Source organism: Gadus chalcogrammus, chromosome 2 (genome assembly GCF_026213295.1).
Source record: "Gadus chalcogrammus isolate NIFS_2021 chromosome 2, NIFS_Gcha_1.0, whole genome shotgun sequence".
NCBI classification, from domain to species: Eukaryota; Metazoa; Chordata; class Actinopteri; order Gadiformes; family Gadidae; genus Gadus; species Gadus chalcogrammus.
In genome coordinates, this window is record NC_079413.1 from 18,364,186 (window position 1) to 18,387,403 (window position 23,218).

The 23,218-nt window shown below is 49.1% G+C and overlaps 1 protein-coding gene across 1 annotated transcript; it reads left to right on the forward strand.

Moving 5' to 3' along the window:
* The first annotated feature begins 1,117 nt into the window (after positions 1-1,117).
* Positions 1,118-19,720, forward strand: evplb (envoplakin b). Its single transcript, XM_056583579.1, has 22 exons — positions 1,118-1,226; positions 3,700-3,799; positions 4,453-4,607; positions 4,816-4,939; positions 5,476-5,607; positions 6,508-6,549; positions 6,990-7,151; positions 7,511-7,618; positions 7,815-7,910; positions 8,023-8,133; positions 8,869-9,015; positions 9,399-9,553; positions 9,875-9,972; positions 12,283-12,455; positions 13,069-13,247; positions 13,600-13,738; positions 14,067-14,260; positions 14,510-14,660; positions 14,797-14,880; positions 15,056-15,163; positions 15,276-15,368; positions 15,901-19,720. The coding sequence occupies exons 1-22, from the start codon at positions 1,189-1,191 to the stop codon at positions 19,408-19,410; spliced, it is 6,099 nt and encodes a 2,032-aa protein (XP_056439554.1). The 5' UTR covers positions 1,118-1,188; the 3' UTR covers positions 19,411-19,720.
* Positions 19,721-23,218: the final 3,498 nt, after the last annotated feature.

Here is a 23,218-nt window from a genome sequence, read left to right on the forward strand (position 1 = left end):
GTTTGATTACAGTATTATGAATCTCTATGTCAACATTTTGGGCGTGTTGAGAAATAAATGAGTTTCTTCAGTCTGCAACATTGGTCTTGTGTATTGTTTGGTGAATTTACATTATATTTGTACTTTGTTGATAGTAGCCTACTCTAATCATAGGGAAGTAGAAGTGCTAAAAGTGTTTTAGGTTTATCACAGCAGAGTGTAACTCGTGCAAACAGAGTATAGTAATGTGAAACGTGTGTGTTTCATATAGTAACAAAGTGTGGTTTTTAAAAAGAAGTGTATAGTTTTTACAGGAGTGTTTAATTTTGCAAAGGATCTGTAGTGTTTTGCTAATTGGGTGTGTGGTTGTGCTAATTGTGTGTAGTGTTTTGAAAACACAGGCCCTGTTTTGAAAATTGTGCTTGAGCAATCGAGAAAAACTGTAACATGACTATAGAAGTGAATAGCTTAATGCAGCATGGTGTAAATAAGAACACGACTATAGAAGTGAATAGCCTAATGTAGCATGAGGTAATAATACGACTAAAGTAGTGAATAGGGTAATGAAGCATGGGTTGATAACATGTCTGTTCGGGTCAGATTAGCTCTGGAGGTAGAGCAGTTGCCTTGTAACCGAAAGCTTGCTAGTTCGATCCCCAGCTACTCCTAGCTGAGTGACCCTAACTGCTCCTGACGAGCTGGCTCTCGCCTTGCATGGATGAATCTGCCGTTGGTGTCAATGTGTGTACCGATGTAAATCGCTTTGGATTATAGGGTCTGCTTAATGCCCTAATTGTAATGACTATGGTAGTGAACAGCCCAGAGCAACATGGTGTAATAACATGACTATAATATAACTATCAGTAGACTATAGTACTACTATGACTATAGTAGTACTATAGTGTAATTATGTTATTATGTGCAGCAAGGTGAAGTGAAGAGCCCATGCAGCGGTGGGCGGTGTATCCCTCCGCGGTCCGCTTGGACCCAGATATTCGAATTAATAAAAAAGGAGATCGAGCAAGCAGCGGAACGGGTCTGCCCGGTCTGTGGCTCATGCAGCGAGGCGGGATACTCCTGTATAGGGCTCCTCCCAGCACCCACAGGTGGGTCCCGCCTCGCAGGTGGAGCCCAGCAGATGAGTGGCGCTTTAACCCGTCAGAGCACCGGAGACCCGCGAGTGACAGCACGGACCCACGGAGCGACAGGATGTCTAAAAAGGAACCGAGCCCCGTGAAGATCACCAAGTGAGTGTCCTTCGGGGCTGTGTTGTGTTGTGTTGTGTTGTGTTGTGTTGTGTTTTGTTGTGTTGTGCTTCTCCTCTCCGATCGGACTCTGGTCCTTGAAGTTTTAAATCCCCCGGAGCGTTGACTCGGGATCAGGTTCAGCCGGAGTCAGGTGCTAAAACTAGGCAGAGGAGTAATGTGTGTTTGGTCATGAAGTTGTGTTTATGATTTATTGGAATACTTAATGCAGCTATTGTCGCCTTCAGGCTTCAGGCCAGAGAGTAGATCACATCAGTTTCAATGTTGTTATGAATGAAGAGAGAGAGAGAGAGAGAGAGAGAGAGAGAGAGAGAGAGAGAGAGAGAGAGAGAGAGAGAGAGAGAGAGAGAGAGAGAGAGAGAGAGAGAGAGAGAGAGAGAGAGAGAGAGAGAGAGAGAGAGAGAGAGAGAGAGAGAGAGAGAGAGAGAGAGAGAGAGAGAGAGAGGTGTGAGTCTGATATACTGTACAACGTTTCTTAAAGTTTATAAGACGTGAAGGGGTCTACTGTACTCATATCTTCAGGTATATCAGCTTTTAGCCTTAATGCTGACTGATAATATCCAGGTATGAGTGCACTGAGTTATAAACAGTCCGGTTTAATGAAACAGGTACTGCCATCCTGATCTTGTGTTAACTTGTGTTTTTCGACGCTACCAATTATCATGATAATCTTCAGAGTTGGGACAACATGGAGACACGCTTTCTTTTTTTGTATTTTCGGTTGGTATTTGCTGTCTCATAAAGAATTGTCCAACCAAATCTGGCGCCATGGACGTCCGGTCAGTTTCTAACAAAAGTGAAAGAAAAACATGAATGACTAAGAGAGAGAGAGAGGGTAACAGAGATTGTGTGTGTGTGTGTGTGTGTGTGTGTGTGTGTGTGTGTGTGTGTGTGTGTGTGTGTGTGTGTGTGTGTGTGTATGTGTGTGTGTGTGTGTGTGTGTGTGTGTGTGTGTGTGTGTGTGTGTGTGTGTGTGTGTGTGTGTGTGTGTGTGTGTGTTAGTGTGTGTATGTGTTTGTGTTTGTGTGTGTGTGTGTGTGTGTGTGTGTGTGTGTGTGTTAGTGTGTGTGTGTGTGTGTGTGTGTGTGTGTGTGTGTGTGTGTGTGTGTGTGTGTGTGTGTCTGTGTGTGTGTTCTAGAAGTTGGCAGTGTCACACCTGTGTTACACCTACAGAGAGAGAGAGAGAGAGAGAGTGGGTTGGTGTGTCTTTGTGTGTGTGTGTGTGTGTGTGTGTCATGATGATATACAGTGACTGCGTGGGCCTTTGGTATTTCCACATCTGTGTGGGAGTGAGTTCTAACGAATCTCTTTCCTACGTTGATGTTGTTAGACCTCAGATAGATTTGGTGGATGGGGAACGACTCATCATGATTAAGATAGACACGTTTATAAACTGGGTTCAGATTATGTGCTCATAGAGTTGACCAACAGTGTTACCTCTGTTATGGTCCATGATGGTCGACTCAGGTCTGTTAAGGTTCCTGGGAAGGGCTGGGACAGGGAGATAACGAGGGCGGCCCCTTCCTCCCGGAACTCTTCCTTCCCTTTGGAGTGTTTCCCTCCCGTGTTTGAGGGCCCCTGTGTGGAGGCGTGGTCGGGGGGACCCAGTGAGGGGGTGTGGTCGGGGGCCCCCGGTGGGGGAGCCCCGGTGGATGGGCGTGTTCTGAGGGCCCCTCCAGCTCTTTGAGCCGTGATAAGCCGCTAGAGATGGTTAACTGTGGAGATGAACTGATAATGACCCACTGAGGCTCTGAGGGAGGGGGCAGGGGGGGTGGCTATAGTGGCATACAGGCCTGCTGCATTAGTCCCATTGAGGCAGTCTACAAGATGTATTAAATATATCAACAGGTCTAACATGATATGTTCTGTTTTGTTGAGTAAGACCAACTCAACCTTAAACCATTGGGGGGTCTTTCTGTTGAATCAGGCTTCCTCACACCCAGAAGTTACATTTTAGTAAACACCTCAAGTACACCTCCCCCCTTCCCCCCTCCATCCCCCCTCCCCTCCCTCCCTTCCTCCTTCAACCTCCTCCCTTCCCCCTCCCTCCCTCCTCCCCTCCCCCCACCTGTTCACCTGGGTTCTGTACCAGGGCGTGTCAGTAAAGTAGAGTAGGAATGATAAGAACAAAAGAGGGTGAGGACAGGAAGGCCCCCCCTCGTGAGGGAACCTCCTCCTGTCAGGACTGTACACTGTTGTGGTCCCTCAGCCTCGGCCGTGGTTCCCTTCCTACTGGGAATTCTTGTCTATTATTCCCCTAATTGTGACAGTGTTGGTGTGTCGGTTGCATAACACAGATCCAATTTAATAATTGACGATTGCCCATTCGGATCAATACAATGATGTCATTTAATCAATGAAAGCAATTTTAACAAACTCTCCAGCAGTATCCAGTCTTATCCCAGAGGGCTGTTGTAGTACCATGTTTCCCAGCATGCCTTGTGTGTGTGCCCAGGACGCAGGCATCCGACCTGACGGTGGTGATCGCTCGCATGCAACGCAACGCCGACCAGGTGGAGAAGAACATACTGCAGTCAGAAGAGCTTCTGGCAGAGGTAACACACACAGATTATATTCATGCAGACATACGTAAATGCACACAAACACACACACACACATACGCACGCACGCAAGCACACACAAAGACACACGCACACATACACAAAACAAACATACATTCACACAGACACTCACAATGCACACAATACATACGCACAGCACACACAGCACCAAATACATACACACACAAAACAAACATACATTTGCACATACACAGACACACACATGCGCACCAGGCGCCGATTCCGATAAACTAGGTTCAGTGGTGATAGTCGTATGATTCAAGCCAATTAAGCGAAAGGAAACCATATCACCTGTCATATGTCCATCATGAGACCAGAGAGACCGGTCCGGTTCTCCAGGCTGCGACCGGTTCCTCCACAGAACCATCGCTGAGCCCTGACTCATGAGAGTGACAGAGCTCCTCTGGGAAAATCATTTCCCTTCCCTACCATTGATCATCACGGAGCACTGGTCCAGCCTGTGTGCGTGCCTGTGTGTGTATGTGTGTGTGTGTCTGTATTAACGTGCGTATTTATGTGTGTGTGTGTGTGTGTGTGTGTGTGTGTGTGTGTGTGTGTGTGTGTGTGTGTGTGTGTGTGTGTGTGTGTGTGTGTGTGTGTGTGTGTGTGTGTGTGTGTGTGTGCAGGACACCGGGCGAGAGACTAAGGGTGCGCCCCTGGTCCACCAGCCCCAGAACACTGCCTGCCTGGCGGAGGCGGAGGGGCTGCTGAAGGACCTGTTCCTGGACGTGGACCGCGCCCGCAAGCTGGGACACCCCCAGGTCGGGGAGATCCAGAAGGAGTGAGTCCCCTGGAGAGAGAGAGAGAGAGAGAGAGAGAGAGAGAGAGAGAGAGAGAGAGAGAGAGAGAGAGAGAGAGAGAGAGAGAGAGAGAGAGAGAGAGAGCGAGAGAGAGAGATCATGGATGAATGGTAACTAGGTTCATACCTGTCTTCCTCTGACATGTCTTTCTCCAACCCCCCCCCCCCCCCCCCTCTCCAACCCCCCCAGTGTGGTGAACCTCCATGACCGCTGGGTGAAGGACTGCTCCATCTACAGAGAGCTCTATGAGCAGGTCAACGAGGTGGACTCAGGGCCCAGGCTGGACTGGGGCCGGCTGCTCCCAGAGAAGCAGGTCAGTCCACAATAAGAGCCTGGGGCGAAGGCGCTTCACAATAAGAGCCCGGGGCCAAGGCACTTCACAATAAGAGCCCGGGACCAAGAGGCTTCACAATAAGAGCGTAGGAGAGTAATTACTCTGGTAGTTTATTTTCAGATGCTTTCCCGTTGAGAGAGTTGTGATAGTGTGGGGGTACTTTAGAGAAACATACAGATGAGAAAGAGATAAAAAATACAAAAATAAACTGGAATATTCCTTTAAGTATAAGATGCATTCAGACTCATGTCTAAGTCACTCCTGTCGTTTACATTCGGACACCAATGTGTTGTGTTGTGTTGTTTTGTTCACGTGTTGTGTTGTGTTGTTGTGTTGTTGTGTTGATGTGTTGTGTTGTTGTTCGTCTGTCAGAGGGAGATAGAGGCGGAGTCCTCGGTCCTCAGCTGTGTTGTATTGTTGTGTTGTGTTGTGTTCATGTGTTGTATTGTGATGTGTTGTTGTGTTGATGTGTTGTGTTGTTGTGTTGATGTGTTGTGTTGTTGTGTGTCTGTCAGAGGGAGATAGAGGCGGAGTCCTACGGTCCTCAGCTCTCCGACGTGGAGAAGCAAGTCGCCGCCCACAACCTGCTCCACGATCAGATCCAGGAGTACAAGGTCCAGCTGGACCCCAAGACCAACCTGTCCAAGGTACCCCGAGACCCCCCACACAGACCCCAAAACCCCCAGAACCCAGCCTTCTCATCCCCCAGACCCCCAGACCCGAGCCCCCTCCTCCCCCAGACCCCCCCCAGACCCCCACACAGACCCCAGCCCCCCACACAGACATCAGACCCCCAGACCCCCCCACAGACCTCAGACCCCAGACCCCAGCACCCCCCCCCCCCCCCAGACCCCCACACAGACCCCAGCCCCCCACACAGACATCAGACCCCCAGACCCCCCCACAGACCTCAGACCCCACCTGTCTGTCAAGTACTACTATATTCACACACACACAAACACACACACACACACAGGGGCGGCCCCAGCACATTTGGCGCTCTAGGCGAGGGGGGGGGGGGGGTATGAAGCGATTGTTGACGGGGGGGGGGGGGGGGGGGGGGGGGGGGGGGGTGAAGCGATTGTTGAGGGGGGGGGGGGGGGGGATGAAGCGATTGTTGAGGGGGGGGGGGGGTATGAAGCGAGGGGGGGGCGATTGTTGACGGGGAGACGTGACCAATAAGTATTTTTTTTTTTTTTTTTTCGGGCACATTTTATATTTTGCGCTCCCCCTCTAGATGGCGCTCTAGGCGGCCGCCTGACCCGCCTGTAGGGAAGGCCGCCCCTGCACACACACACACACACACACACACACACACACACACACCAGCATTACTAGATACACAACATATACACACCAGTACTTTTCAGTACTACTACAGTCTAGTATTCTATGGTACTGCAGAAGTCTGATACCCCGAGATAATATTAGGAGGGTAATGTGTTGGTCGATTAGTATTATATCGCAGTAGTCCAGTACTACTAAGGCATTGGAACATTGTATAACCAAACAGCAGTCTCACAGAGTCACGTCTTTCTGATTGACAGGAGGAGTATGCCGCAGTTCTCAAGAAATACAACCAGCTCCTGGTAAGTGTGTGTGTCTGTGTGTGGGGGGGATTGTATATGTGTGTGTGTGCATTTGTGAATGTATGTTGGGTTGTTTGCAATCCACAATGCTTCGCCCACAACGCTTTTTCTAACATATCGTTTAATACGTGTGTGTGTGTGTGTCCCTGTGTGTGTGTGTGTGTTTGTGTGTGTGTGTGTGTGTCTCCCTGTGTGTGTGTTTGTGTGTGTGTGTGTGTGTCTCCATGTGTGTGTGTCTCCCTTATGTGTCTGTCTGTGTGTGTGTGTTTCTGTGTCCCTGTGTGTGTGTGTGTGTGTGTGTGTCCCTGTTTGTGTGTGTGTGTGTGTGTGTGTCTCCCTGTTTGTGTGTGTGTGTGTGTGTGTGTGTGTGTGTGTGTGTGTGTGTGTGTGTGTGTGTGTGTGTGTGTGTGTGTGTGTGTGTGTGTGTGTGTGTGCTGTAGGACAGCTCGGAGGCCCGCCGGCGAGCCCTCTCCTCCCTCCTGGACTACATGCAGAGCTGCAGCAAGGAACTGGGCTTCATGTCGGACCAGCAGCAGCGCGTCCTGCAGCGAGACTGGAGCGACCAGATGAACGACCCCGCCGGGGTCCGCATGGAGTACGAGGTGAGGGGGGATGGGGGAGAGAGGGGGAGAGGTGGGGAGGGGAGGGGGGGAGAGGGAGGGGGGATGGAGGGGGTAGGGAGAGAGAGAGGGAGGGAGGGAGGGAGGGAGGGAGGGAGGGAGGGAGGGAGAGAGAGAGAGAGCGAGTATGAGAGAGAGAGAGAGAGAGAGAGAGAGAGTGTGTGTGTAAATGAGGGAGTTAATTACGTTGGGGGAAATGTCTGTATGGAATCTCCATGTATTGAGGTATGAGGGCAGCTTTTTGGTTCAGATGTTGGTGTTATTGGAACGTAGAATATCAATCATAGAATTCATGAAAGGAAACTCACTTTTGTTTTGTTTTTTATTTTCTCTTCTTCTAGAAATTTAAGAACAGTGGTCTACTGGTCCACGAGACCAACACCAACCAGCTGCAGGAACTGGGAGACTCACTGGTGGCCAAGAACCACCCAGGGAGCCCCACCATACTGGTACGAGGTCTCTTTCTCTCTCTCTCTCTCTCTCTCTCTCTCTCTCTCTCTCTCTCTCTCTCTCTCAGCAAACAAATGTTTAAAAACACCATAATAAATCTACACTTCTATAACAGTTAATTATTTCTGTGTGTGTGTGTCTGGTGTGTGTGTGTCTCTGGTGTGTGTGTTTGTGTGTGTGTGTGTGTGTTTACAGGCTCATAAGGAGAAGGTAGCGGCCGAGTGGCAGAAGTTCCTCAACCTCTGCCTCGCTCAGGAGACACATCTGGACAACATCGAGGACTACAGGAAGGTAGATGCGCCCACACATACACACGCACACAGACACACAAACACACACATGTCTGTGTCTTGTGTTGATGAGAACCAAACTAAACGTGTGTTTGTGTGATTGTCACGGCCAGTTCCAGCTGGACGCCGAGACGATGGCCGACTCCCTCAAGCGTCTCCATGGCAACCTGGACCCCAATGTTTCAGCCAATAAGAGCACACCTGAATTCCTATTGGCACTCGAAGTAGGACAGAGCTCTCTACACCACCCACTCTACCCTGTGTCTCTGACTTGTATGCTCTATACACCCTAGCTCTATAGATCAGGTTATTGTAGCTCTATGCTCGACGTTATCCAAACAATGTCAACTCGTTCACCACACACACTACGCCTCCGCTAAACCGGTTTAGGAATGTCTTTCTCACTCCAGATACAATCTGGATTCAGAAACCATTACACAATGAGATGTTCCTGTTGTGTAAACAGGGCCGTCAATCGTACCCGGGTTGGGTATACACTCTCGCTGTGTAACTGTCTGAAGTCTGGGTGTGCACTGATAAATATCTCATATGTTGTATTCTCTCACTGTAACCATGGTAATTGTGTGGCCATATACCCCTCATCTATATTATACGTTGTTTATGTACCGTAGCCATGGTAACGGTGACTCCTTATACTCCTCCCCTTTATTTCATACTGTAACCATGGTAACAGTGACTCTTCATACCCCTCCTCTACAACAGATGTGGTGTACATCCTGTAACCATGGTAACAGTGACTTCTTATAACCCTCCTCTGTATCATACGTGGCGCACATCCTGTAAAAATGGTAACGGTGACTACTCATACCCCCCTCTATATCAGACGTGGTGTACATCCTGTGACCATGGTAACAGTGACTCCTAATCCCCCCCCCCCCCCCCCCCCCTCTGTATCATACGTGGTGTACATCCTGTAACCGTGCTAACCGTGTGTGCAGGCGGACGAGCCGGCTGTGGAGCGTAACGTGCAGCGTCTGGCCGCCCTGACGGAGCTCAGCCAGCGGGTGGCCCCGCTGAAGCAGCGCCGGGCCCCGCACCCCCGGGCCGGCCCCGCCCTCCCTGTGTGCGAATGGACGGAACGAGGGGTATGGCCGTTACCATGGCGCTGGGACCTTGTTGTTATGGGGACGGTGGCATCGTGTTGTCATGAACTTTGTAATGTGGTCACCATGTCATGATATAATAATGATTAAAGGACATTATCATGACATTGATGACAGGTATCATGACATTATCATGAAATTATCAGGACATTATCAGGACATTATCATGACAGATATCATGACATATATCATGACATTATCATGACAGATATCATGACATTATCATGACAGTTATGACATGATGATGACAGATATCATAACATAATAATGATTATTATCATTAAATTATCATGACATTATCGTGACATTATCGTGACAGATCAGGATGTACGACCTCCCCCTGACCTGTAGCTCCTCCCCTCCAGGACTCCGTGACCCGCGGGGAGAACCTGACCCTGAGGTCCAACGCAGACAACAGGAAGTGGGAGGTCCAGAAGGGCGACGGGACGACCATGAGCCTACCGGGCGCCTGCGTCATGATCCCGGCCCCGGACACGGAGGCCCTCAAGAAGGTCGACAGGTACAAGAGGGCCACGCCCACGTGACACGCCCATATATAAACTAACACGCCAATATATAGACTGACACGCCCTTATATAGGGTGACACTCTTGTATATGGACTGACACTGCCACACATGTCAGTGGACACGCCCATATATAGTCTGACACAACCCTATAAAGGGTCGTGTCAGATATAGGGTGACAGTGGATTTAAAAAACATTGCTCAGACCTGTGACGTCACATGACCCCCTGAGGTGACTGGACCGTGACGAGGTGTGTGTCTGTGTACCTCAGTGTGCGTGGCGTTGTGTTGACCTTGGTGTGTTTGTGTACATTAGCCTGGAGCAGGAGTTGACAGACCTCAAGAGACGACGCGCCGCTCTGAGGACCTCGCTGAGGACTGCGGAGGCCGACGCCGTCCGTCCACAGAGAGCTGGTGATGACAGATATACTGACAGAGAGACAGACAGACAGACAGACAGGCAGAAGGTCAGACAGACAGAGAGACAGACAGACAGAGGGACAGACAGAAGGACAGACAGACAGACAGACAGACAGACAGACAGACAGACAGACAGACAGACAGACAGACAGACAGACAGAGAGACAGTGGGACAGACAGAAGGACAGACAGACGGAGAGACCGAGGGAAGGACAGACAGATAGACAGACAGACGGACGGTCGGACGGACAGATAGACAGACAAACAGAGCGATAGAGAGACAGACAGACAGACAGAAAGAGAGACAAACAGACAGACATATGGACAGACAGACAGATAAACAGGTAGACAGAGGGATATACAGAAAGACAGACGGACGGACGGACGGACTGACGGACGGACGGACGGACGGACGGACGGACGGACGGACGGACGGACGGACAGACAGACAGACAGACAGAGGGACGGACAGAAGGACAGACAGAGGAACGGACAGAAGGACAGACAGACAGAGAGACAGTGGGACAGACAGAAGGACAGACAGACAGACAAAGAGACAGACAGACGGACGGACGGACAGACAAAGAGACAGACAGACGGACGGACGGACAGACGAACAGAGAGACAGACAGAGAGACCGAGGGACAGACAGAAGGACAGGCAGACAGACAGACAGACAGACAGAGACACAGACAAACAGACAGATGGACGGACAGGCGAACAGACAGACAGAGAGACAGACAGAGAGACAGAGAGATATACAGACAAACGGAAACAGACAGAGGGACGGACAGAAGGACAGACAGAGGGACGGACAGAAGGACAGACAGACAGAGAGACAGTGGGACAGACAGAAGGACAGACAGACAGACAAAGAGACAGACAGACGGACGGACGGACAGACAAAGAGACAGACAGACGGACGGACGGACAGACAAACAGAGAGACAGACAGAGAGACCGAGGGACAGACAGAAGGACAGGCAGACAGACAGACAGACAGAGACACAGACAAACAGACAGATGGACGGACAGGCGAACAGACAGACAGAGAGACAGACAGAGAGACAGAGAGATATACAGACAAACAGACATCCAAACAGCCAGACGGACAGACGGACAGACGGATAGACAAACAGAGAGATATAGAACAGACAGACAGTCAGACAGAGAGACAGTGGGACAGACAGACAGAGAGACAGAGGGACAGACAGAAGGACAGACAGACAGACAGACAGACATAGAGACAGTGGGACAGACAGAGAGACCGAGGGACAGACAGAAGGACAGATAGACAGACAGACAGAGAGACAGACGGACGGACGGACAGACGAACATACAGACAGACAGAGAGACAGACAGACGGACAGATGGACAGACAGACAGACAGACAAATAGAGAGACAAACATACTGACAGACAGACAGATAGACAGGTAGACAGAGAGATATACAGACAGACAGACAGACAGACAGACAGACAGACAGACAGACAGACAGACAGACAGACAGACAGACAGACGGAGAGACAAACAGAGAGATAGAGAGACAGACAGACAGACAGAGAGACAGACAGAAAGATGGATGGAAAGACACACAGGTAGACAGACAGACAAAGAGATAGACAGATAGGGTGATACATAGATAGACGGACAGACAGATAGATAGACAGACAGATAGCAGACAGACAGATAGCAGTTATAATGACAGACAGCTAGACAGATAGCAGACAGATGGCAGACAGACAGATAGTCAGTCTGCAAAGGCTCCTCTAGAGCCTGAGGCTGAACTCCAGGTTCATGTGTGTAGCTGGGATGAACCAATTAGAGTGTTTTAAATAAACCTGCCAGCCAGCATTAATTAAAACTCTTAATTGACGCCCTGAGGCGATGTGCTCATCTTTCTGGACCTCGTTAAACAGAGGTAAACAAGACCAGGCTGTGGACTGAGCATTGATTGGCTGAAAATAAAATAACGTACATAGCTTTGTACAGCCATTGTATAACATTTGAAAAGTCCTCTCTGGTTTGCAAATGGATTCACTACATCTCCAGTTAGTGTCACTAAGGAGGAGAAGTGGGCGTGCCGTATGTTTGCTAGGTGTCACTTCCAGGACATGGGATGGTTAGGTTTAAGTATTCGGGTGGTTAAGTTTAATTAGGGTAGAGGTAGAGATCGATGAGCTTAGGGTTAAAGTATGAGGTTAGGGTTAAGAGATTGGGTTGCGGGTTAGTGTTTAGGCTGAGGGTGAATGCTGGGTCAGGGGTCTGGGTCCGGAGGCCCTCTTAACACTCTGGTCCGTCTCAGTGTCTGTGCAGAGCTCCCCTGAGGACCCCCAGGCTGGGGTGCTGTCCGGCCAGCTGGACCGGCTGTGGAAGGACCTGGATCAGCAGGAGAAGAAGGTCCTGACCACACTGCGGTCACCCCTCGACCGGGGAGAACCCACCAAGGAACTGGCCCGGCGGCTCAAGGACCACGAGGTGAGAGTTATGACTCAGAAAAGAGTACCTCCTGGTGGATCACAGCATATAACAGTTCACTTGCCAAAGTAAAAGTCCCTCCAGGTCACTCTACACATGTTATGAGCCATACCACGTTCCCAAAGTAAAAGTCCTTCCAGGTCACTACACATGTGATGAACAATTCCATGTTTCCAAAGTAAAAGTGCTTCCAGGTCACTCTACAAAGTAAAAGCCCCTCCAGGTCCCTCTACATATAGGATGAATAATTATGCGTTTCTAAAGTAAAAGTCCCCCCAGGTCACTCTGCAAAGTAAATGTCCTTTCAGGTCACTCTAAAATGTAAAAGTCCTTTCAGGTCACTCTACAAAGTAAAAGTCCCTCCAGGTCACTCTACAAAGTAAAAGTCATTTCAAGTCACTCTACAAAGTAAAAGTCCTTCCAGGTCACTCTACAAAGTAAAAGTCCTCCCTGTTAAGTGGATCCTGTTTTCTTAAGCCTCCACTTAACAGGAGTCTTTTACTTTGTAACCCTGGGAGTCCCACTCAGTAGCAGACCAGTGGCCTCTTGTTCCTGGAGGTCCTACACCACGACATACCACATGAGGAGAGTCCATCCTGTGTTCTCCTCCCAGGAGACCACCACGGCCGTGCGGCGGCTGGAGTCCCAGAAGGCAGCCGTCCAGCGCGAGATGGCACCGATTATTACCCAGAAGCCCCTGGGGCCCACCACCGCCACGCTGCCCGTCAAGATGGACGCCATCAACAGCAAGTTCAACAATGTCAACACCCTGATGGAGCTCTACAACAAGAAGTAAGAGAGGAAGAGGAGGGAGGAAGTAACAACAGCATGTACAGGAAATAACTACAGGAAGTAACTACAGGAACCAACTACAGGAAGCACATTTATAGTGTATACTAACTAATTGGAAGCACACATACTTGTGTTTAAAGGTGTAGGCGTTCGCAAGGTCGAGGGGTTTTAAGGAATATTCTGATTTTTGAGTCAATGTTTTGTGCTGAAAGGCAAGAATCTCTGGAGAATATTAATCAAACATATTTCCAGCTTCTCATTGGAAGTTGTGGCTTGTCAGCCGCCCATAGCACGAGTTCCTTACTGGAGATTTGAATTAATCGCCCCGATCTGCCTCTTTCTCTCCTTGCAGAGCAACCGCGGTCATGTTCCTGGAGAAACAGCTCCACCGTGTGGACGGATCGGTCTCTGCCTCAGAGGAGCAGCTCGCTGCGGACGGCCCGTTGTCGGCCGCTCCCGGCGCCCTGAAGGACCGCAGCAAACAGCTACAGGTGACGTAATCCCAGCGAGCCATACACGACGTCAACAGAACTGCCGATAGATAAAAAATAATAACAAATAATAAAAGACTTGGTCAACAACTGACAGCTGACCAATTAAAGTCCACCTTATTGGCTTGTTTGGCAAGCAAAGGATAGATAAAGAAAGATAAGCCATAAGTCATAAGCACCGTGAACAGTAACTGATATATAAGATTATTAAATTAGCATGTTTAATAAATTGCATCCTTATTATGGTTGATAACTGTAGGTTATAACAATGACTGTATTATTCATGTTATTCCCCTGGTTTTTATTCCCATGGCTCTCGGTTTGACAGACCATGCAGTCGGAGCTGCAATCCCAGCAGGACGAAGTCTATAAACTGGGCCGGGAGCTGGAGCTCACCCAGCAGGCCGGAAGTCCTCTGCAGAAGGTCTACAGCGAGTACTGTCCCGATATCCACCACCAGGGGGCGCAGGTGAAGCAGCTCAAGAACCGCTACACCAACATCAACAATGAATTGCAGGAGAGGTGAGGGCTGGGTGTGCTTGTGTGCATGTGTGCATGCGTGAGCTCAGGATTGGCTGATGAGTTTTCAACTGCAAGTCAAAATGTTCTTTGTTCAAACCCCAGTTTCATCATCCAACCTGTAGGCTTAGCATGCTCGCTCCTATCTCTTACTCTCCTTTTGAACCAACTCTGCTCTCCAGCCTAAATTACTGAACTGTTGTCTTCATTTAGCTCAATGCTAAGCTAATGTTGAATTGAACTCTGTTCCAGGATGAGGATCATCCAAGAGGCTAACAACAAGAACCAAGCGTTCCAGAATGCGGCCCAGTCTCTGGACTTCTTCCTGGTCAACCTCCCCAACAACAACATCCTGGCCTCCGACGAATCGGCTCAGATCAACAGCAAACACAACTCTCAGAAGGTGACGTCTCTTACTGATCCCGGATATCATCTGATGTTTCCTAACTCGATCATGGTCTTCTGGTATCCACCCCTCTGACACCAGTGTTGGATCTCCCCTTCCTCGTTAACCGAGTTGTGCTTTTTGTTTGGTTTAGAGGATCGTGGTGGACATCCAGAGGAAGGCGGATGACTTGGAGCGAGTCAAGGAGCTTTCTTATGACCTGCAGAGCGTCCTCAATGTAAGTCTGTCCACTGAATTTTTTAAAGTCTTGCTTGCGATGGGCCAGCTAGCGGTGAGAGCCCAGATGGAATCAAGACCGGGACTGGGGGATAAGGGGCTATGATACCTAATATGTCCACAGGTATACAACGTGAATACTTCTTTATTTACAATATTTATTGATATTGTTTCAGGAGTATGATGTCAGATCCAAGAAGTTTCAGGGAACTTTGGCCGACGATGACAATGAAGAGACAGAGATCCTTCCGAAGGCAACACTTAAGGATGCTGTACAGAAGAAGGTACACAGGATCTGCAGTCCCTGATATCCACCTGAATATGAACTATAACGGACCACCAGGCTAAGGCTCTCTCTGGGTCATGTGGTGACGTGGTATTGTGTTTCCACTGCAGGAGCGAGACCTCATCAACCTTTACTCTGAGGTGTCTGCGGAGAACACCCAGCTGCTCAGCCAGATGAAGATGGCCAAGAACATCAAGACCAGGGTAGGGTGTGGTTCCTAAGACCAGGGTAGGGTGTGGTTCCTAAGACCAGAGTGGGGTTGGGTTCCTAAGACCAGGGTAGGTTGTGGTTCCTAAGACCAGGGGAGGATGCAGTTCCTAAGACCAGGGGAGGATGTGGTTCCTAAGACCAGGCTGGGGTGTGGTTCTTAAGGACTGGGTGGTTGGATTCCATGGTGAAGCCTCGGTTATATGCCTCAAAGCTACATCGTCCGTGGTTTAAACTTGAATGTAGACTTTCTCCTTGGAGTTTGCAGGTTCTCCTTTTTATGCGCTGGTTTCCTCCTTTAAAAATGCATTATAGGGCTATCGGCATGTTAGTGTACTTATTATGTAACTGAGTAAGCATGCAGTGTACTTGGCAGGTGGGGTAGTTAACATGCACGATTGCTGAGCAGTTTTGGTACTTTCTCAGCGGGCCTTCCATGGGTTGGTTCAAATATTTATATTTGAATCGTCATTATTCACCATCCAAGGTTGGTCTCCCTCTGAACTCCTTGTTCTCTCTCCCGTGCAGAGTGAGGAGCAGGTGAGCCAGGTGGTGGTGAAGCAGCAGATGCAGCTCCAGAGCGATAAGAAGACCCTGGAGGAGAATGACGTCCTGAAGAGGGAGCTCAACGAGGAGAAGGAACGGCGCGTCCACACCGAGAACAACCTGGAAACCTACAGACAGAGGTTCGTCTCGCTGAAGAGCCGGAGAGGAGTCGAGCGGCTGGAGGAGAAGGAAGTGGTCCAATACTACCGGGAGCCCAAGGTGGAGGCTGAGCTGCGGTCCCTGAAGAACAAGATCCAGGAGGAGACCTCAAAGAGGTCGGAGACACGCACCAAAATAGAGATCACCACAGAGATGGTTCTCAAGATGGAGAGGCAGCTGTCCACCATCGAGCCCAAGCTGGTGACCAAGGTCCTGACAGAGTACGAGAGAGACCCTCAGCTCGACAAGGAGATGACCAGGATTCGAGAAGAGATGAGTAGGATGCGAATGGACCTGCAGACAAGAGATACGGAAACAGTGCAGATGAGGACAGAGATTACGGTGTTATCTCAACGGGCCCCAAAAATCAAGCAGAGGGTGGTGAAGAAGGTGGTGATAAGGCTGGACAAGGATCCAGAGATGTTGAAGTCCGTCCTCATTTTCCAGAACGAGATCGCAGACGAGGAGAACCGATGCCAGTTACTCAATGAAGACATCTTTAGCACAAGGTCCGAAATCAACACGCTGGAGAGGGTCATTCCAACCATCCAACCCAAGATCGTCACCAAGGTGGTGAACCAGGTGCAGCAAGATCCCGACCTGGTTGAAGAATCAAGGAAGCTCCGCATGGCCCTTGAGGAAGAGGTAGAAGAGAATCACATCCTGATCAAGGATCTGACCGCTCTCAAGCTGCGCTACAGTGAAGTGGAAAAGATCAGACCAAGGGTGGAGATCAACGAGGTCGTCAACGAGATCTACAGGGTGGATCCGGAGACGGAGCTGGAGCTGGTGAGGCTGAGGAAACTGCTGGCGGACTTCAGTCGAAACCGTGCTGATTTAGAGAAGGAAACCACCACAGTGACGAAGAGCCTGACCACTGTTCGCTCTCAGAAGCCAAAGATCGAGTACCAGGAGGTCACTCAGGAGCTGATCAAAGAGGAGAAGAGCCCGGAGGTGCTCAGAGAGCTCCAGAGGCTGAACAACCAGGTGTCTCGTCTGCAGGTGAACTACGACACTACCCTGGATCTGCTGAAACGGCTCCGGAACGAAAGGGATGTGCTGAAGCTCGAAAAGTCCAAGGTGGAGTTGCAGCTGGTCAACAAAGAGGTGATCAGATATGAGAATGACCCGCTGCTGGAGAAGGAGGCTGACAGAATGCGGAGGAACTATAGGGAGGAGGTGCAGGCACGACGGAGTGTGGAGGAGGCCGTCTTCGACCTGCAGAACAAATACATTGTCCTTGAGAGGCAAAAGCCAGAAGAGCTGATTGTTATTACGGAGATGATCCGTCTTGAGCGAGACCCTAAGCAGATAGTGGAGCACGAGAAGCTCAACCAAACCATGGATGACGAAGTGAAGGCTCGCAGAAAGCTTGAGCTTGAGGTGAGACAGCTCCGATCCTTGGTTGAGGAAAAGGAGAAACTAGTGTCCCAGACAGATGACCGCCAGAAGAAGATTCAAGTAGAGATGGAGCTCAGGCAGATCAGGTCCCTCATTCTTGAGCTGGAGAATGCTCCAGCTCCCATCGAGGAGAAGATCATCATCGAAGAGGTCCTCAAGGTGGAGAGGGACCCCCAGCTCGAGAAACTCACAGATGAGCTGCGCAGGAACATGGAGATGGAGAGCAATAACATCAGTAGCATCGAGAGAGAAATCCGCAACCTGATGGTCAAGATAGAGGTTGTGCAGAAAGAGAAGTCCTGTGAGAAGGTGGTTTACAGAGAGGTGGTCCGTGTGGAGAAGGACCCCGCGGTGGAGGCTGAGAGGGACCACCTCAGGGAACGCCTGACGCAAGAGAAAAACTTCAGGAGGGACCAGGAAGATAACATCGGGAGAATGAGTTCAAGGCTGATCCGTCTGCAGACTTCGAGGTCCAGCACTTCTACGGAGGAGACCTCTCTCACCCTGAGTCGAGATACACTCCAGAAGGAGAAGGACAACCTCCTCAGGGAGCTCCGGACGCTGGAGACGGAGAGGCAGACGGTGAGCACCACGTTCCACCAGCAGTCCAAGATAGTGAGCGAGCGGACCCAGGTGACCCGGCAGCGGAGCGTCAAGACACAGACAGAGCTGCAGCGACTGGAGAGAGAGATCCTGAACGAAAAGGAGAAGATCAATCAGAAGGACTCCCTCATCCTGGAGTTACTGAACAGCGTGAAGAAAGAAGAGCACACGGAGACCCACACCAGAGAGACCAACCTGTCCACCCGTATCTCCATCTTTGATCCAGAGACTGGTCAAGACATGTCTCCATACGATGCCTACCTCCAGGGCCTGATCGACAAGAAGCAGTACATCAATCTGCAGGAGCTAGAGAGCGACTGGGAGGAGATCAGGTCCAGTGACCGGGAGGGTGAGACTATAATGCTGCAGGATCGCAAGAGTGGGAAGCAATACTCCATTGATGAGGCTCTGAGGGACGGACGTCTGACCCAATACGAACTGCAGTCCTACAAGGACGGAAAGATGCACATCTCTGAATTTGCTCTCCTTGTTGCGGGTATAACCCAGAAGCCATACATTCCTACAAAGACGATCCCAAAGTCGCCGACAAGATTCCTGGATTCTTCCCCTCTCAACTCCATGCCCCCTTCCCTTCGGACTTCGTTCCCCACTCTTAACCCTCAACCTTACTCAAGCCTTTCCCGCCAGAAAAGCAGCAGCATGGGCAGCCTGTTGTCCACAGCAGGGGACGAGCTTTACCCGATCTCCGGCATCTTCGACACCACCACTGAGAGCCGCATGTCTGTGAGGAGCGCGCTCACACGCAGACTCATTGACCCCAACACGGCCCTCAAACTCCTGGAGGCCCAGGCTGCAAGCGGGGGGATAGTCGACCTCAACAAGAAGGACAAGGTGTCGGTCCACCATGCGGTTAAGATCGGGCTCATAGACCAGGGGAACATGCACACCTTGCTCCACGCACAGAAGGCCTTCACCGGGGTGGAGGACCCCCAGACCAAGGAGCGCTTGTCCACGGGGCAGGCGGCGGAGAAGGGCTGGATCCCCCACGAGAGCGCGCTGAGGTACCTGGAGGCCCAGCACCTCACCGGGGGGCTGGTGAACCCGGCCAAGACGGGCCGCCTCACCGTTACGGAGGCGCTGGCCGGCAGGCTGATCAGCGAGGAGGTGGCCAAACACCTGCGGGACGAGGCCTCGTTCCCCGCGGAGCTGGTGGACCCCGTCACCAAGGAGAAGATCACCTATAAGCAGGCCATGGAGCGCTGCCAGAAGGACCCGACCACAGGGCTGCTGCTGCTGCCTGCAGTCTCCACCGACGCCAACCCGCCCTCCTACTCCAACTACCACTTCAATTCCACCAGCCAGGTCTGATCCCCGCAGGAGACTCCCACAGGTGCTAGGACGGCTTTAATGAGAATAATCCAATGTCAGAGGAGTTATGCTATATCTCTGTTTACATGAAGGTATGAATCGTCTTTGTTTCTTGTTTTGATCAAACTGTTTGTGTGTGTTCTTTTAAAAGCTAGCTAGGAGATATTGTAACGTTTGTGTTTTGATCCTCTGAACTTGGGGTTTCTGGTTTCTTGATTCAAATCCATCCCATTCCTGATAAGCTCTTAAATTAAATAAAAGAATAATAAATAAACGTTGACCACTCTGGGTGCTTTTATTTGGGTATGTTTCGTGAACTCTGTTATATCTTCTAGCTTGTGACGTCACTGAGGCACTGTCAGGATTATGAAGAAAAGCTCAAATTCATAAATGCATAATAAGCACAGCACATTAGTCAGAAGGAGTTTACCAAATAAGTATAAAATAATGAACAAACTACTATTACATGATATTTACATTTAGGGCATTTAGCCGATGCTTTTATCCAAAGCGACTTAAAACGGTTCATGCACACATCCACACACCGACAGCGGAGTCAAACATGCACCAATGCAAGGCCACAGCCTTGCATGCAGCAGCAAAAGCCTTCTTCATTGTTAGTTATACCCACAGGTAAGAAGCACACAGGTTACATCAACAGGTTACATCACTAATAAAGTATAATAGTTCACTGAGTGGGAGGGGGCGATTACAGACACACACTGAGGCATCTCAAGGAACCCCCGCCGAGGACCCCCTCTCCCCGAGAGGGGTGACCGGCCGCCCTCTCCCCAGGAGGGGTAACCTCCCTTTCCCCAGGAGGGGTGACCCCCCTCTCCCTAGGACGGATGACCCCTCTATCCCCAGGAGGGATGACCCCGTGACCCCCCCTCTCCCCAGGAGGTGTGACCCAGGGTAGCACAGTGTGGGGGAAAACGTGATGACTTTGCGTTGGTCACGGTGTTGTTGAGCTTTCTCCCGGTAAGTAGCGTCGATGCGGGGCGGCTCTGTGGCTCTGCTGGGAAGGGAGCCTGCCTGCCGGGAGATTACCGCTGGCTGGGAAGGATTTGGTGGGATTACTGGTGTTGAATTGGTCTGGAGTGCACGGCTGCTTCTACCTGAAGGGGCGTTAAGGAGGTCGACCCATTATTAGTCTGGTAGTGCATACCTACATCTTAATATGATCAACTAACACTACTATAGCTCTCACACAGGGGCAGTGTGTGGTGAATAGTTGTAATGTAGTCTTAATTCAACATTGCCATTGTGTGTGGGTGTATGTGTGTGTGTGCGTGTGTGTGTCGTGTGAGTGTGTTTGTGTGTGTTTGTGCCAGTGTGTGTAGGTGTTTGTGTGTGTGTGTGTGTGTGTGTTTGTGTGTGTGTGTTTGTGTGCTGACGTCAAACAGCGTGGCGCTGATGATCAGAGAGGGCTTCTGCATGATTGCGCTTCAATTACATTCTCCTCTTTGTTATGCTTTGTGATAATTGACATTAGTGCTTAAAACCCTCACACTCAACACTGTGTCATTTCACCCTGTCTCCCTATATTACACTCCCTCTCTCTCTCTCTCTCTCTCTCTCTCTCTCTCTCTCTCTCTCTCTCTCGCGCTCTCTCTCTCTCTGATGGTTTTGGTGTAGGCCTACAGACCTGTAATCATTGCAATATCAAATAATTTGGCATCTGCTAAATGAATTCTGGGTGGAATATTTTATTCATTCAATCACAAACAGCTCCGCTTTAAACCCGCAGTACAGCGAATCAACAATCACTTGAGAAACCATAGTCATTTAAGCCTGGACACTGTAGTTACAATACAGTTTATGCATTTAAAAGTAAAGTTTCCAATTGATAAGTGAGGTCTCCAATTAATAACTGATAATATACTTACAATACACACTAAAACTGGAACTATGCAACGAATCGTAAAACAATTAAAGCAACGAAGACTATATCTGCAAAACTCGAAGCACAATTCCTTTGCTTACACACAAATACCAATTATTCTAAATTCCATTTGTGCACAATTTAAAGACAACCTCATCATTTAGCAAAGTTTTCATCATCAAGACCTGGCTTGCAACTGCCAATCTTATTGCAAATGATCTCACACGCCACACCTGCTCAAACCTAATTGGTTAAAACGTTCAATTCTATACACATTCTATACACAATATGTAACGTATCCTCATGACCTTACAATAATCTGTATTTTGAGGGTTGCGGTTATAAAGTTGTCGCACTTGTTGGATAACATTAATATGGCTCAATAAGACACATTTAAGACACATTGGTGCTGTGATTTGTGTAAGGATCTTTGAGAGAGGCTAAAGCTTCAAGAAGCATTTTTAAAAACTGTAATTTATGCCGTAATCATCACTGATAGAATACATATGGATCCAAAATAACGCAGCATTTATTAGTTAAATATTTGTTGTTAATTGTCATCGTAGCTCCTCTTGAAACCCAAACTGTTTGTGTGTCCAGTCAGTTCAACGTGTGGTTGTTTTGTCCGGTTAAATCCAGCTAATACCTCCTATTAGCTCCTGAAGCATCAGTGCTGAGCTGCTAAAGCCTCAGCACTGACGTCAGTCCTCAGCCCCGTAAGGCCCTCGTTAGGAGAGAGAAGAACACCTGTAGGGTCAGCCTCGTTATGGGCGGGTCAAGTGGAGTACACCACGAAAGCCTCGTTACCTGTCAGAGCAGAGGGGAGTCTTGTCTGACTTGAATACACCTGTTCAGGTGAGCCTCGTAATGGCCAGTTTAGTTACCTGTTCAGGTGAGCCTCGTTAAGGCCAAGTAAGTTATCTGGTCGGGTGAGCCTCGTTAAGGCCAGGTTAGGTACCTGGTCAGGTGAGCCTTGTTAAGGCCTTGTTAAGACCGGGTTAGTTACAGTTTTTCTCGATTGTATACACACAAAAAATGGAACTATGCACACAATTCTGAAAACTTGAAGCTCATGTATCAATTTATCAAAACTCTAAGCACAATTCCACTTTTTTCACATTTTTGCTAAACTCTCAGCACAGATCTCATCATTTAGCACACTTGGTTCACCTGGATCACACTGGCCTTCAAAACTAATTACCAATAAGTCTAACTCACTTCTCACCTGTTCAACTCAACTGGCAAAAAACACTTCAATCACGTGTCAAAGCATTGAAGAGGACTCGTGAGCTCTACTGTGTTGTAGATATGGTCCTTCGGCCTGATCAGGATTGGCAGTAGATCTGTTTCACCTATGCAAAGCTTTTTATGCCGTAAATTCAGCTGAACATTTTACTGGATTACAGTAAAAAGAAAATATATATGCTCTGTTACCTTTTTGTACTTGCACTGATTTCAACATTACATCCCCCGAAAGTCAGTCTAAACATTTTCTTACTGTAGTGTTTTGCATTTTACTTATCAGTGCAATTACTGTACTTTAATTGACCAAAAAAGGTAACATTGGTGCATTGTCAGAACAATGTTGCAGCATCAACTATAGGTGTACAGTATGACTCTGGGAAGATGGGATTGTGAGTTTAGCCTGTTGGAGCTCATTGGATAGACATATGTGCATTGTATCCTATTCTGATACGATTGTGTCAATGCAATATTTGTATGTTCTACTCACAGTATTGTATTACAATATGGCAACAGTCTTTATACTATATGACCCACCTAATTGCAACTTTAAAAAAGAAAGCTATTTCTAAACAATTGTATACATTGGAATATGTAACATGACCTCATAAAGCCAAAACATATTTAAATAGTATTTTGATGGAAATGTTTTGAATTGATCACACCAGTGTTTAATTGATG

Coding starts and splice junctions, on each gene's coding strand:
- evplb (XM_056583579.1), top strand. CDS start 1,189: ATGTCTAAAAAGGAACCGAGCCCCGTGAAGATCACCAA. Junction 4,940..5,475: donor GGCTGCTCCCAGAGAAGCAG/GTCAGTCCACAA, acceptor TGTGTCTGTCAG/AGGGAGATAGAGGCGGAGTC. Junction 7,619..7,814: donor CAGGGAGCCCCACCATACTG/GTACGAGGTCTC, acceptor GTGTGTTTACAG/GCTCATAAGGAGAAGGTAGC.